Source organism: Python bivittatus, unplaced genomic scaffold (genome assembly GCF_059951505.1).
Source record: "Python bivittatus isolate LINGU-HERP-01145 unplaced genomic scaffold, Pbiv_v1 ctg000700_np1212, whole genome shotgun sequence".
Lineage (NCBI taxonomy): Eukaryota > Metazoa > Chordata > Lepidosauria > Squamata > Pythonidae > Python > Python bivittatus.
The window spans coordinates 11,926,874-11,943,364 of NW_028277098.1; the positions used below are offsets into that span (position 1 = coordinate 11,926,874).

The 16,491-nt window shown below is 38.8% G+C and overlaps 1 protein-coding gene across 2 annotated transcripts in view; it reads right to left on the bottom strand.

Annotated features, from left to right (window-relative positions):
• Positions 1 to 12,965: 12,965 nt before the first annotated feature.
• BRINP3 (BMP/retinoic acid inducible neural specific 3) overlaps positions 12,966 to 16,491 on the bottom strand; it is a 234,879-nt gene continuing 231,353 nt past the window's right edge. For both annotated transcript variants that reach the window (XM_088153501.1, XM_088153502.1), the window contains one exon: positions 12,966 to 14,082. In XM_088153501.1, the coding sequence (XP_088009627.1) occupies positions 12,966 to 14,082 (1,117 nt within the window). The remainder of the gene's footprint in view (positions 14,083 to 16,491) is intronic.

Here is a 16,491-nt window from a genome sequence, read left to right on the forward strand (position 1 = left end):
CCTGAAGCTTATCCTTCTTCCTTGGGTGATTGTCAGGAGAATGAAGGGAGATCAGCCTATATGATTTCATTTGTAGAATTTATTATTCATCTGTTCAGATTATGAACCTTTTATTTTTATTTCCAAATGAAGTAAACCAAATTTTCAAGATAAAGAAAAAACTCTGAAGCTTGGTCAGGAAACAGATAGTGTAACTAGTGAGTGTTGAAGTCCTTATGAACAACACTTGGGTCTCGGAAGAATGACAATCTTTTGTGATGCAACAGAGATTTCAACCTCATTTGTGTTTAAACAGGTGTTTACACCCAAAATCTATCTTGTTACCAATAAAACTGCAAATTTCATGGCAGATGTAAATTACCACAGTTGTTTGCTGCTGTTCACGTACAAAAAGGCAAGAGATCTGTCTCATGATTGTCAAAGGAAAGGGAGAGGTATCAGAGTTGCTCTCCCAAAAGCCAATCATGGAGAAAGGATTGCCCTCTGGGGAACCATAAAAATGGTCATACTGTCAGCTGAGCTGAAAAGGTGGAGTGCAAAATAAACACTGCCATTAAGAGGAGCTGTCACTATGATTAATACTGATGAGCAGTAATGAATGTGGATTCTTTCAAGCATACCCTTAGGTTCTGATTCAGTCACCAAACATTCAAAGTGGAAAAACAGAAAGAATGAGAGATAATTTTAGTAGAGGAAAAGAGCACATTGAAAGAGATAGCATAGCTTTTGAAAGAGATAAAAATGGGTTTAGGACCTGGCTATCTGAGGCAAGATCTGCCCCCTTTGAATTTGCCCTGATATAAAAATCTATAGGCAAGTTCCTTCTGAAGATGCCTTTTATGGCTGTAGGTTACATCAAGAATCAAAGGCAGAATTTTGAGCAATACTGACAGATCGTTAAAGCAAGTTATGTAAACTCAAGAACTCCCAAATGTGGGTTAATAGCCAGATCTTCTCTTGGTGTCAAAATTAATCCAATGTTGGGACCAGCCTGGCCTCTAGGGAATTATATTCTTTTATTGAGGCTTTACCCTCCCTCCAAAAAAAGTAAAGCCCAGATATCAGACCTGCCTAGCAGACTCTGTTTCTATTAAGCATTCCCACATTTATTGAAAACCCAATATTTAGTTCTTTCAGTGCAATAATTTAATGTCATGAATACACATCAGAAACAGTCTGGAATCAGTTGAAAGGCCTGTTTCAAGATAGACTTTCACTGTTATATAGCTTAGGAAAATGGTCCTGGAACTCTCTTGGAACAAAACAGTCATTTAGCTTAGAAGTGACTGGTGTTTAGCTTAGTTTATTAAAATATATGGTCAAAGACCAACACAACTTATTGTTGTAGAAGCTTGCTGATTCTATAGGCACAGTCAGAATCATTTCAAAGTTTGAATCTGCAGTGGGACTGCTCAGGGATACCTAAGAAGTTCAGATGTAGCTTCTCTTCCCCTGCCATATGGATATATAGGAAATGAGTACTTCATTCCAAATATTGTGCTTTTAGTATACTGAAGTCTGGCTGTCACTTTTTTTTTTTCTTTCTGAGTACAATGGCAAACCAAACAATTATCTGTTGGTTCAAATGCTAGAGTTAAAAGCTAAGGTACATCGATAAAATGTGCATCTGATTATTTTATGAGATAAATCAGGGCTCCTGTGGTGATCTCAGTTTTATTCAGCGTCTACAAATTTATTGTTGATGTTGTGGTAGAGATTTCCTCCCCTACCCCCCAGTTCAAAGAGTATAATACAAAATTTGGTTTAAATGTCTGTCATCATGAGACAGATTGTCCTGAGAACAAAATATACTAGCTAAGAGATCTTGCACTGAACCATAGATACAAATTCTGAGAATGAAAATCACACATTTTACCCCAATGGGGTGGGTTATCAAAAATAGCATCAGGATTGGTTTCTTAAATGAAAATCTTAAGGCTTAAAGTTGTGTCACAGTCAGCCAAAAATTAGCTGGTAGTGTAAAAGGGAACAAAAGATGGCAGCAGCCAGGGGAATTATTTGGATTTGCTTGTGAGGAAAGAAGAAGAAGAAGCGTAGAAGTAGAAGGAGCAAGTCCTGAAGAGAAAGAGCTGAGAACTGTATCAAGAGGGTAGTGGAAAAGCAGTATGGATTCTGAGGAGGGACTGACCTATTTTCAGTCTCTTTTTCTCTTCTATTACAAACACAGTAAAATCTCAATATGAGGAACCTCCATTTAGTGGACTTCAAATACAACGGAGCAAATTTCTATTTGGACGCTCCTCCAAAATAATGAACAAATCCACTGCATCTGAACTAGTCTAGGCAAGAGATGCAGCTTCACACTTGCAAGATTGATGTCAGCCTTGCAAGGTAGTCCCGACAAGAAGCACACCCAGAAGTACTAGCTCTAACTTTATTGTAAGGTTACAGAACCTTGCAAGTCTAAAAGTACATCTCTTCCCTCCTTGCCTCTACAGTCCAAGAAACTAGGGAGAGTCCCTTCTGAGGCGTTTTCCATGCCCCCATTCCTTCTGTAGGCTTGGCTTCCTTTTGTCTGACTGACGTCTAGTCTGCGGTTCTTCCATCTGTCTGCCAAGGTCATCCCCACATACCATCACACAAGGGGTGGGGTGGGGTTGGGGAATCACAAGTATTTGCAAAGTAAATAAATAAATAAGCATTGCAGTGCCTTATGGCTCAATAGGCTGGCTGAGTTAATCTGTGTGACTAATACTTTCATAGGAATTTCTGAACAGGGATTTTAAAATGAGATTTATACCCCCTTATTGGCTAATATAGTGTTATTTGGGAAAGGGCAATATATTTGGCAGTACTTTATGGAATAAATCATAAATATTGATGACATCTCGAATGAAAAATCAATACAGAGCACTCAGCCTACCCCAACTTCACATATTAGGAATTTAATTGCTGATTTAACTGGAAAATCCAATTACAAGCCCATAAGCCAATCACATTGTCATGCCCATCCACCTAATGATCCTGAGGGTGTTTTTAACATGGGATTTAAGAACACTGTTTAATTTGGAACATGTCATTTGTGGATACTGTTAGTGATGGATTAAGAGCCACTTTTAAAAGCCAGTGTACATTCTGATCAATACAGCTTGTTTGTCTAATTTACAGAATGTAGAGAATGCAAAAAATGAATTAGGTTTCACTAAGGGCTTTTGCTCCTACATTAAGCCAAAAATCATTGTGCTTCTTTTTCTGGACTGAGCCAAATCAGCATGCAGGTAGTTACTTACATATATGCTCTTCTATACTTGGAGAAATGACTGCACAAAGAAAATGGGCATATAAGAGAGATGGCTTAATATTACAATAACTTTCAATAAGTTGATAAACCTGTGTCCAATTTATGATTTTGCTTTGAAGGTGGGGGCTAATGAGATAGAATATTCCTCTTTAAATTAATAGAGAAATGGATAACCAAAAGACAGGAAGTTTTCTAAGCTAAACTCATTCTTACAGATCAGCATTCTATGTACAGATATCACTGGGTATTTTTGTTGTTATTGTTTTAAAGTGGAAATCATTTTCACAGCATTTTCTTTAACCTCCAGTGGATTTGGTACATTTATGTTTTCATTTTGTCATTTTCACTTCTAGGAAAAGATATGTAGCATTGCTCTATGAATGCAGTAGCATTATATTTCCTGCCTAGAGTAGATCCATCTGCTTCTGGCTTTTAATTTTAATATACTGTGCCAGGTAGATAGATTGGCAGGTTAGCCTGCCAGGCAGACAGACCGACAGACACTGTGCCCTTCCAGATATGTTGGATAACCAATCCTTTAATCTCCAGCTGAGGTCGATGGAGGTTTATGGAGGTTACGAAAGTTGAATACTTCTGGTGAAAATTATGTTGTAGAAATATGATCTATGTAGACCAAATTATTATAGGGATCCATATGTAGATATAACATCAAAAATATACATATTATTTGTGTGTGTGTGTATACACACACACACACATACACATATACATATATTATACATATTATACATATATGTATGTATACATACACACATTATATACAATAATATACATATTATAGATCGTATAAATATGATCTATGTGGACCAGATTATTCAAACAATCCCTGCCAGTGACCAACCCATCATTCTGGGTGACTTCAATGCTAGGATGGGGACAGACAGCAACAACTGGGACAGAGTCCTTGGGAGACATGGAGTGGGAAAACTAAATAGTAATGGCCTGCTGCTTCTGAGCAAATGTGCTGAGTATAACTTATACATCATTAACATGATGTTCAGACTTACAAAGAAATACAAAATGAATCTCAGGTCCAAACATTGGCACCTACTTGACTATGTCATAGTACATCAGTGTGATCTTAAAAACATCACCATCACACAAACCATAAGAGGTGCTGAGTGCTGGACAGATCACAGGCTGGTCTGGTTGGTCCTCAACCTGCACATAGCCCCTTTACATCATAAGCATCCAAGGACTATCAGAAAGTCACTCAGCACCAGCAGACTGCACGACCCAGGCCAAGTCCAGTATTTCCAAGATGTACTTAATGAAATATTCTCTGGCAGTTTACCACTTATAGGAACCTGTTCTGAAAAGTAGAAGCAGTTTAAAGATGTCATCATGCAGACTGCAATAACTGTACTCAAACTGAAAACCCAGACATATCAAGACTGGTTTGATGAAAACCACAAGACTATTTCAGCAGCCCTCTAGGCCAAGAACAAGGCGTATGCAGACCGGCAGAATGATCCATCATCAGTCTCAATGAAAGACAAGTTTAAGCACCTGCAGTCCAAAATACAGGCGGAATTGCAAGAAATGCAGGACAAGTGGTAGTAGAGAAAGCAGGTGAAACACTGTGTAGATGTGCATGCCACCAGAGAGCGCTTCAGTGCCATAAAGTCAGTTTATGGTCCTTCTAAATCAGGATGCTCCCTGCTGTCATCTGATGGGTTGAGCCTAATCAAAGACCAGGAAGGACTGAAAAACCACTAGCCTGAACACTTTTTCAACCTACTCAATAGGCCATCCACAATTGATCATGATGCCTTACAGCAGGTTCCTCAGCTGCCAGTCTTGGATGCCCTAGACTTGCCTCCCTCTACTGATGAGATCAAGAAAGCAATCTCACAGATGAACTCAAACAAAGCAACAGGGCAGGATGGCATTCCTGCTGAGATCTACAAAGCACTAGCCCCAAACACCTTACAGGCATTCCAAGACATCTTGGAAGACATTTGCTCTTCAGAAGAGATGCCTGATGACTTCTGCAATGCCCTCATTGTGGCTCTCTATAAAAATAAGGGAGCAAATTAGACTGCAGAAACTGGAGGGGTATCTCACTGCTGTCCATCACAGGCAAGTTCTTTGCCTGCATTCTCCTGAACAGGCTTACCACTGTCTTGGAAAGGAACCTCCCAGAGGTGTGTTGTGGCTTTCAGCCCGAACAAAGTACAGCAGACATGATAATTTGCTGTGAGACAAGTCCAGGAGAAGTGCATTGAGCAGAACAAGCCTTTTTCTTCTGTCTTCATTGACCTGATAAAGGCATTTGACACTGTAAACAGGGAGGTTCTCTAGATCACCCTGAGATGTTATGGATGCCCAAGGAAATTTGTGAAGTTGATTCAGCTACTTCATGACAGAATGACAGGACAGGTCCTTTACAATGCATTTGTAAAGCTGCATTTTCTATTTCCAGTGGGGTAAAACATTTCCAGACCCATTCAATCTGTTCTTCACTTGCACGTTGTCACGTGCTGTCCAGAGTCTGAAGGAGGGAGTGTACATCTGGTACTGGCTGGACAGCTCTCTCTTTGACCTTCACCATTTGAACACACAGATGAAGTGCCTCCATACAGTCATCCAAGAAACCCTCTTTGTTGATGACTGTGCACTCCTGGGACACAAAGAAAGTAATCTACAGTTGATGCTGAACAAATTCTCAGACACTGCTATGCTCTTCAGCCTGACTATCAGCCTGAACAAGACTGAAGTACTTTACCAGCCCATGCCAAATACCAGCCCTGTAGAACCAAAAATTACTGTTGACAACACCCAGCTGACAAATGTAAACAGCTTCAAATACTTTGGAAGCATCATCTTGAGTGATGGGTCTTTGGACAAAGAAATTGACTCCAGGATCAGCAAGGCCACCCAGGCTCTAGGACGGCTGTGTACTAGAATACTCACTCACCACAACATCCGTATCTCTACAAAGCTGAAAATCTACAGAACTGTAGTTATCCCTTCTCTCCTATATGGATATGAGTCCTGGACTCTGTACCAAAGGCACATCAAACAACTGAAGAACTTTCACATACATGCTCTCTGCTCCATCCTTGGCATTCATTGGCAAGACCTTGTCTCCAACCTATTGGTCTTGGATCATACAGAGTCAGTCAGCATTGAGTCTCTGATTATCAGAGCTCATATGTGGTGGGTGTCATCAGTCACCCATCTATCATAAGAATGGATGGCCATCGTATGCCTCACCAGTTACTCTATAGTGTATTGGAGTCTGGGAAGAGGCCTCGAGGTTATCCAGGCAAGTGCTACAAAGAAGTTGTGAAAGGAACCCTGCATCACTGTGACATCCAGCCAAGGGAACTAGAAGCTGCAGCTGCTGACAGAACCTGCTGGTGAGCCCTGTGCTATGAAGCCTCCACAGGTTTTGAAGACAGGGACTGCCAAAAACTGATAGAAAACCATGAGCAGTGTCACACCCACAATTACTACAACAATGGACTTCCAGTGCCCCATTGTGCTAGACTCTGTGTTTCCACAGATGAACTCCACAACAGCATGTTTTCTTTGAACCCAAAGGACTACCATATAGAGTATGATCTCTGTAGAAGTAAACATGTTTTAGTTCTTTTGGTGGACCACATTCCATACATGTTGTCTAATATTTACACAGTGCAAAGAATGCTATGGCTATCTGCAATTAACGTATTTTCATGGGTGAATTCAGTATGGGAAGCTGGCTTTTCTTTCCCCCCACACTGTGGCCTTTTTTCTCCTTCCTTTGACTGCACTAACCAAAGCCAACCAAAGCAACTCTCCCCAAAGCATTGTACAATGTTCTGTGAATTAGCAAGGGCAATAAGCATTTTCTGTGAAGTGGCTCTTGCTGACTGTAGAGTGGAAGTTCTTACTGTCTCCGTTTAATGAATTTAATAAAACTTAATGAAACATTTTTAAACTTAATGAAGTACTTGGAAAATGTATGGAAAAAGGATGTTTGCTCTACTTAAAAAGGAAAAAAACCCATCTCATTGGAAGCAACAGAGGTCCTGTTAAGCTTTTAATGTTCCTCTGAGGTTAATTTGAATATTTTCAGTGTCTTGCAAAGATAAGTGTACCCTAGAAAAATCTTGTTAGAGTAATTTAGAAAAATAAGTAAAAAACAAAACAAAACCCTGCTTTCATTACACAAGCATCACTGGAAGCTGGAGGACCTTTTAAAATGATTTGTTAATTATTTACACAACTACTGCATTAATATAAAAGAAGATGACATCCCAGGAAACTCAATAAACATGTCACTCATTTGTTCTTCTGCTCATTGGATCATATAACCAAAGAATCAAGGAATAAAGTCTCATTTTTCTTCCTAGCAGAGCCAGTATGAGATTGAGATATGGGGAGCAATTTGCACTTCAAATCAAGATTAGTCTTTGTATGCATTTTACTCCATCTAGCTATGATTAGGGCAGATTTACACATACATAATCACCACTTTATTACTGTAGCAGCAAGTGATACTTTGCACTTTTGAACATACTGATTGATTGAATATGTGCCATTAAATAATTGTCAACTCTTAGCGACCACATAGATAGATTTTCTGAATAATCATCTGTCCCTAACCTGGACCTTTAGGTCTCCCAACTGTGCTTTACAGAAATCTAGGTCTTTGCATAATGTGTCTGAAGTAGGATAATTTGAGCCTGGTCATTTGTGCCCTGAAGGAGTATTCTGGGTACATTTATTCAGTGACCTATTTGTTTGTTTTCTTGGCTGTCCATGGTATCCTCAGGAGTCTTCTGTAACACCAAAGTTCAAAAGCGTCAATATTCTTCCAATCCTGCTTTTACAAAGTCCAACTTTCACTTCCATAAAGTGCCGCAAGGAATACCATGGCTTGCATGGTTCTGATTTTTGTAGGTACAGACACATCATGGCATTTGAATATATTTTCCAAGGCCTTCATGGCTGCTCTACCAAGTGCTAGTCTGCAGCGTATTTCTTGACTGCTTGTTCCTTTACTGTTGATAGTTAATCCTAAAAGGCAGAAACTATCCATCACTTCACATAGTTTGCATCATTTGAAAATGCAGTGCTTTTCTCTACAAGCAGGGTATATGTTGAGCAATAAATTCCCTAGTGTATGGAAACTTTCTCAGTGACTAGGCTCATAAACCAACTTCTACTGCTAGTAAAACCCACTGGAATATGAAACTATCCAAATTCCTCTCTAGCTCATTTTAAAATCTAAGCTAGAAAAAATGGGTTCCTCAGTACTGAACAGTCCATTTTCCTTTTAAATGATGTGATTCACTAATGATGGAGAAAATTTAAAAAGAAAAACAGGAATGGGTGTTCAAATTTATTTTGAAATTCACAAGGAAATGATTTTATCTTGGAAGTGGTTGAGAGAAATCCCTCCTCCTCCTCCTCCTCCTCCTCCTCCTCCTCCTCCTCCTCCTCCTCCTCTTCCTCCTCCTCCTAAAAAGCAAACTTGGACATTTCCTCATTACACCAGGGGATCCTCCCTATGTTTGGCATCTTCTTCAAGAGAATCACAATCTCTATAAAACAGTTCTCTTCCTTTAAATTATCAACAACATGGGAGAAGGAGCAAAGGCTTCCTTTCCATTTCTCCATCCTCACATTGAACAACAACAACAAAGGAGAAGGAGAAGGAGAAGGAGAAGGAGAAGGAGAAGGAGAACTCTCTCATGGAGCCAAAGCTTTTTTAAGTAAATGGGAAAGAAAATAATTAAATGTGGGCACAAGTTGCCTGAAGAATTTTTAGAAAGGAAAAGTAGAATATTAATATTTTAAAATTTAAAGGAATAAACACAACCATGCAGTATGAATGATCACTATCTATACTAGTTTATTGTTCAGCATATTGTCCACATTACTAATTGACAAAATGTAGCCAAGCTTTCTGCAAAAAAAGAACTATATTTCCAAGTTGCCACCGAGTCCAGTATCTAATTTTCAAAAAGTACCTATTGGTTAAAAAAAAAAAAAAGTGAAAAAGCTCACCATACAACTAGCACTGTTGGTTTTTAGGACATTCAAAACATTGCCTTACAGAAAAAAACCAAAGGGGAATCAAGTAATTAGTATACTGTTTTCAATTAATTTCTGCTTAAAATTAAATTAAAAATGAATCTGTCAGTTCCTCTTTAGGCAAAATATCTTGAAAACCCCACTAAGTGTTGATATTTCTCAAGGACTAGTAGGAGGTAGTTGTACATCATTAAGTTGTCACAGCATGATTCTTCTTCAAGAAAAATATTACATTTCTCTTCATATAAAAAGTCTGAGGATGTTTGAGGGAAATTGAAAAAGATATGATAAGATCACGAGAGCTCCCAGGCTTGATTGTGGGATCATGTGGAATGTATGTTGCAACTACATAAAACAATAGCCATTGCTGTACTAACAAAATATTTAAAAAACAGATACATAATACCTGCATCTGTAAATGAGGAGAATATTGTGGAATCTTCTTCAATAAGTGCTGTCTATGAGCCAGATGTTGCCCCCAGCACCACTTTTCAGGCTGATAATCCAAGAGAAGGGGAGATCAATGCTCCTAACCAGAGGCGTTCTCAGCAAGGGTCAAAAGAGGCAAGGCAATGTGCACAGCCATCGGATTGAAACTCAGCTCCTTTTTAATGTGTGTCATAGTCATGTCCTAATACATAGGGCTTTGATCATATCCACCACCTTGATTTTTTGACCGCTTCCTGGAGATAGATAGATAGATAGATAGATAGATAGATAGATAGATAGATAGATAGATAGATAGATAGATAGATAGATGCTTTTAGTCTCTTTCCTCATTTTTAAGGATTGGGAGATTTTATGGGCAAAATGGGAGTCTTAAGTTCTGCAGAGACTTAAAGTACACATTTCATCTCTTAAAATACCTCCGATCAGGCACCTTTGGTCCTGGGCCCACCCAAACTTGGTATGAAATCTTCAACATGTCACACAAAGCCTAGTGTGGCCCTTGAGGCAGCTGAAGTTGCACAACCATACTTTCTACCATCTGGCTGATCCTAGTGGTATGCCACTCATGGTCACATAAAAAAGCAAAGACTCTGTTGATTCATGCTCCACCCCTAATAACTGCATGAACAGGTCCATTTTTGTTTTCTTGCCACAGTATAAAAACAGTTTGCCATTACCTTCTTTCAAGGTATCTTTTTCAAGTTCCCAGTCTTACCTACAACCCTGGGACTTTTGACAATCTCCAAACCAATGAGATTAGTGAGGTCCATTGTTGCCAAGCTTTTTCAAGATCAGCTTGTGGTACAACTTGCTGGGATATATTACTCTATAAACATTTTAGGGTAGGCTTGTATATATGCAACAACCTTTGCAGTGCACTTTTAAAGATATATTGTTGCAGCTACATAAAAGTATAGCCATTGCTGCATGTTAAATCACCTTTGTGGCAATTCAAACTTGAATCTAGAGATGATTGAGCATAATGAACTTAGTTGTATATTGTCCTTTAGGTCTTTGGCTGAAGTCATCACTTCGTATTAAGTATGGAGCAGGATAAAAATGTAACTGCCTTACAGAGTGGGTGACCTTCAGTTTTTATTCAGGGGGATCTAATAAAGATTGGTAACTCACACATGGGAGTTTAAAAAAAAATAAAAACCACCACTCAAAGAACCTACTTTAGAGGTGAAAAAAGCAAAGGAAGTGAGGAAGTAAAAGTCAGGTCTATTTGACATTCGACATTCCATTCCATCCTTTCTTTTATCCATCCATCCATCCATCCATCCATCCATCCATCCGTCCATTAATATAATGTATAGTTTGGACATAAAACATTAGAATTAGAATGATATGTGAAAGGAAAAGAGAAGACTAAAGTCCAGTCTAAGTATGTTTACGAAGAGTGTTAAAGTTGAGGGTACACAAATAAAGTATCCCTAAATGTTTACTTTCCTTTGGCTGAGCCACTAACCATCGTACATTTAGCTGGGAGACCTGAAAGGGACTTCTTCATGCAACTTCTTAAATGTGTGCAGAAAACTATGTATGATCAAGGAGTTTAAGATTTTATACTCACATATTGCATATGGCAATCATCCTACATAAGTTCCAGTCATTCCAGAAGAAGGGCAGTGGAGACCAAGTGGGGCTCTGACTCAGTAATGAGTGGCTGTATCGGCCATATCTGCTGATATTTACCAGGCTCGAGAGGCCTTTTCAAGTAGAGCTTTAATCTAGAACCTAAAACGATCAATTCCAAATTGCATGAAAGCCTTTTTTTGGGGGGGGGATGTTTCATAGTTAGAGATTCACATGCAATGGTGAGATCAAACAGCAACAAAGTATGAGGGTGAAGACTATGGCAAAAGCTTACTTCAGTGTTTGGGAGGGAGGAATAAAGCGAAAAAGATCACAGACAATATTATAATTGGGTAGAAGATGGTCAGCTCATTTTCCCCCTTAGCTGTCTTTAAGTAAAAGCAGCAGAAGTTATGAAGCATGTAAATTTTGAGTGCAGCATGGCATTTGGCCATGGGTCTTGATAGAAGTGCTTATACCACACTGGCTTGATGTTCATGTCTGAGACCACTGGGATTGGATTCCTGTTTAGGGGTCTTCCCTCTTGCATGGGTATAATGAATGCAGGGCCATTCTTTTACATAAATATCATTCCCGCCATTGCTTAAAAAACAATTCAATATTCATGGAAAGAATCTTTAATAAGCTTGAAGATCTAAATCTTTTTGCACCGTGACACTGCTGCCCCCCCACAAGGAATATTACTGAATGGCCCTATGAGTGATGTTCTTACTGGGGAAGTTGAATATGTAAATTCATTTCCCCCCCCTCACATACCATTTTTTTTGCCTCCTTTTTTTTTATAAAAAAAATTCTAATAACATTTGTGGATTTTACTCATATGTTATTTTTTAAGAAATGAGCCAGCCAACATTTTCACTTCTCTGTCCTCTTACAAATCACACTAGATAGTTAACAGAAGTCTATCTTTCTAAAATGAAAAATGTGGCCACTTGAGGTGTACTGTGTGTCTGTTATGGTACAACATCCTGAAAAAGCAAGGTCCTTCCAGTCTGCAGGATTAAGGTACAAGTAAGTCATCAATAAGAAATGCCATTTTGCTTTGATAGGAACACTCAGATTTATGACTCAAGAGTTACAAAAGAATCTTACATTAAGTTGCTTTTAAGTTTTCTTTTGATTGGTATTCCTCTGTCACCTCTCCCCAACTTTCTGGTCACACATTACAGTATCAAGGATGTTATTCATTTCTGGAAAGGGAAAAAAATGAATCCCACAGCATTTCTTTTTAATAACTGTTCAGCTACAAAATTTTATTGGTATCCTTTTATGTTCCCTCTAGAGGATGTAATGCACAAAAGCATTGCCACGGAACATATAAAATTACAAATGAAATTTATTGTAAAAAGTAGAATGTCTTCTAGACAGGTGTCAGTATTTATTTTCATTCATAAAACAAAGCCAAAAAAAATTTGCAGATATAATATATTCATTTGTCAGCAAGTTCATGGGTGTAAATTGCCATCCAACGTTATTGACTGATATAAGACAGATATTGAAAAGACAATTTAAATTTACTCTTCCAAACATTAACTGTTCCACAAAAGCACTGTAAAAACGCCTCCATGATTTGTTTGTTTTCTGTTGTGCTTCACACTTATGGTTAACTACATAATTTGGTTGTGTCATAATCCACTGTGTTTGGCAATTTGGCATTGAAGGCCTGCAAAGCTGATTGAATCCTCACCACTTCACTGGTAGAAAGCTTGAGTCTATGACGCAGTAGGCATGAGAAAAGATCTAGACGACGTTGACCAGGAGGAGAAAGTTTATTTACACGGTCCCGTATCTCTAGTAGCTGTAAGAGTGCACTGTCCTGGGATCCCTGAGTGTAGGGGTAGTCCAGTTGCAAAATCAAATCTCGGATTGCTTCCGGGTCAAAGTGCATGCTGTAGCCAAACACTTGGATGCTGTTGATTTTCATATAGCCCAGGTTCCGGGAGGGATCAATAAACTCCAGGGGTTCATAGTAGATGCTGTCATTGCCGTTGGGACCATTTGACTTAATACGACTCCTCAAGTAGATGTGGACTGTTTCAAAAAATGTCTTCCACTTGTTGCCTAGAGTCAGCGTCCAGTTATAACACTGAAGTGGTAAGTCCAGTTTAGTCCGTTCCCAGTCTGGGAAACTGTTTTCATTAACAGGCATAAACCAACTCTCAGAGTGGCTGCCTCCAAAGGGGTTGACGTAAACAGCCAGGACAGGCTCCAAGGTGCTGTTCTTAGTTAGGCAAATTTGAAGAGAGAGACCCAATATCATATGGACCAGGCTAGATTTGTACTTGTTGCTCTTTAGGGTAAGAAGCATCCGTTTGCGCCAGGAAGGGTCAAACCAGCTATTGAGACGCATGTCATTGCTGATGAAGATTGCATGGACCTCAATCCGGCGGTCCGTTTTCTGCAATAAATACTTCATCTCCAAATCCTGTAGGTCAGTCTCAAACCCAATGTAGTGTTCTGTGGAATCTGCCACTTCAGGCTTGCAAAGCCCTTGGCTCAGCATGTATCCAGTGTTACAGGTCCCACAGCGGGTACGATTATCAGGTGCACATGTCAGGCAGGCAGAACCATCTCCCACACTACATGGTAGGGAGCCAAGGCAGGCAAGCTGGTCATTTGGGCATGTACATGAATGAGTCTTTTCAGAAAAGCTGCCCAGAAGGCCATTTTCATTGCAGTAAAGGAAGGACTGGATGCGATTTAGCCAATAGAGAGATGATCTGTAAAGTAAACATGAAATTAATGAATACATAGTGAGAGGTAGATCAAAGTAATATAATTAAGCTATTTTTAATCACTTTGAGGCAAAAACTTCCCTTGATATATTGAAAAACCGCCTGACATGATTTATTCATACTAAATTAAAAACACTTTCTAAAGTGTAATGATTAAAAGAATGAGGTGCAATCTAAAAAGTTCTTGCTTGTAATCTTACTTTAACCATCAATTTCCTGGAGGGCCTAAAACAAAGCATAATCACTCAAGTGTATAAACACACAACAAGATGCAAAAACGCAAATCCTCTGTAATAGGAGAATAACATTTCCTTGAAGCATTCAAAGGGAAGCTCCTTGAAGCATTGACTCAGCTCCTTTGACAGCCTTCATAGGAGATCCCTGCTTGCAGCTCCTCTTCTCTGTTCATGTATATGCACATGGGAGCAACCAGGAAGGGCCTTGATACAGTTGCAAAACTTTCCACAGGATACAGCTGTCTCAATGCTTCACGAAGGGGCTTTGAAAAGGGTTGCACCTAGTTAGTGCTTTGATGGATGACCACCAGAAAATCCCAGGACTTTAGACAAGACTCACAGATAAAAAAAAAAAAAAAATCACTGAAGGTAATGGTAAACTATTACTATATTGTTACCAAGAAAATAACATGGATGTGCCCACATATTCACCAGGAGTCAAACTTGTCTGGTAAAAGGCTGTGGTTGAATGCTTTGTGACATAATATATACAAAACAAAACACCCTTCATTGTGGTACCCAGAGTAACATATTATATGCACTATTCTTGTTACAAAACTTTGTTCACATGTCTGTTGATAACACTGATATCGGTGTTGCTTACAGCATCTCTCTTGCCCATTTTATCAGAAATTTAAGCTAAAGACATATTAGTCAAAAAGATCTCTCCTGGATTTCTGAAAATTCCAAAATTGTATTCTGAAAATTCCAAAATCATATTCTGAAAACTCCAAAATCATATTCGAAAATTTCTTACCTCACACCACCATTTCTTTCCAATAATAAATGACTTCTAAGAGCTGAATCTGAGTTTAACTGATTCCAAAATTCATGTCTTTTTCAAGGAGATCCTGACAACCAACAACCTATTTTTCAAGTTGGAGTGAGGAACTGAACTCTCTCAGGGTTTAATAAGTGTTGTTCATTAAAACATCAAAATGACATTTTTTCCCTTCATTCTTATGAGACCAAACTTTTTTTTTTTTCTGGAATACTAAAAGTTACTGGGGAAAATGGCACAATTTTCTGTATAAAACATAATGGAATGTGCTATTAGAATACTGTGCATTTTTAGAATGTGCAGAACAGACTAATGATGATATTTCTTGATGTAACTGCCATCTCACTTCTCTCACTTTCAGGAGCAAACTGAGATGACAGTGGGAACTTTCAAGGTTCTAGACAGAGGTGGGGCAAGATAAATGCAGAAAAGATGTTTTAAGGACAAAATCAAGAAGCCAGAATCTTCACTATGTGTGTGCTTTCCAGAATGCTTGTTCCAGTATTAGGAATATATGCATTGTCAAAAAGAATATTGTGGGTGTAGCTATGCAGAGTTTTATTTAATACTGATGAATTCTGTATCTAATTTGTTGCTCAACACATGTAAAAATGCAAGAAATCAAATGTTTAGCTTTAAAACTTTAATTTACTAGAATGTTAAGCTTGGCAAGGAAGAAAAGCAATACAGTAGAAGTGGGGGTACTGGGCCAATTCCAACCTGAGTCTAGGCAGTAAAGCTGGGCAAATATCAGATCCACTCTTTGCTTAGCCTCCAACATAAATATAGCAAGTGGATCCTGATTATCTTCCTACCTCATTTCCTATAAAAATTATATTTTTAAGGCCCAAGGATGTATAGCTCTTACATAGCTTGATCTGGTTGGCAATAAGACCCTGACAATATTCATTGCATTGGGTGTTCAACAATTCAGTTGGTTGGATGACCATTCTACCTACTCAGTAGTGACTGAAGTGCTCACAAGTCCTATCTGGAAGATGCCCTCCCCCCCTCCACTTTTTCACTTTAGGACTTGATGTTTCTTAGTTGATGTAACTTTCAAATCTTTGCCCTGATAAAGACATCTAGCTAATTACTTAATGTGGCACAGGGAGGTTGGGGGTGGTTTTCATGCCATAAAAAAAGAGACCCTGGCATCCCAAATGAGTACCAGTTCTCTCCCTGGGTCCTTCCTCTTAATGAGAAAAGCCTTGACTTTTCCACCAAATAATACCAAATGAACAAATACCAATATTAGCCAATTATCCTGAATCTCAAGCTCCTAACAACTCTGTACTGTACTATACTATACTATCAGGAATGAAATACCAAAGCCTAGTTCCAAGTCATGAGCTTCAAGATGTTAGCTTCTAAATC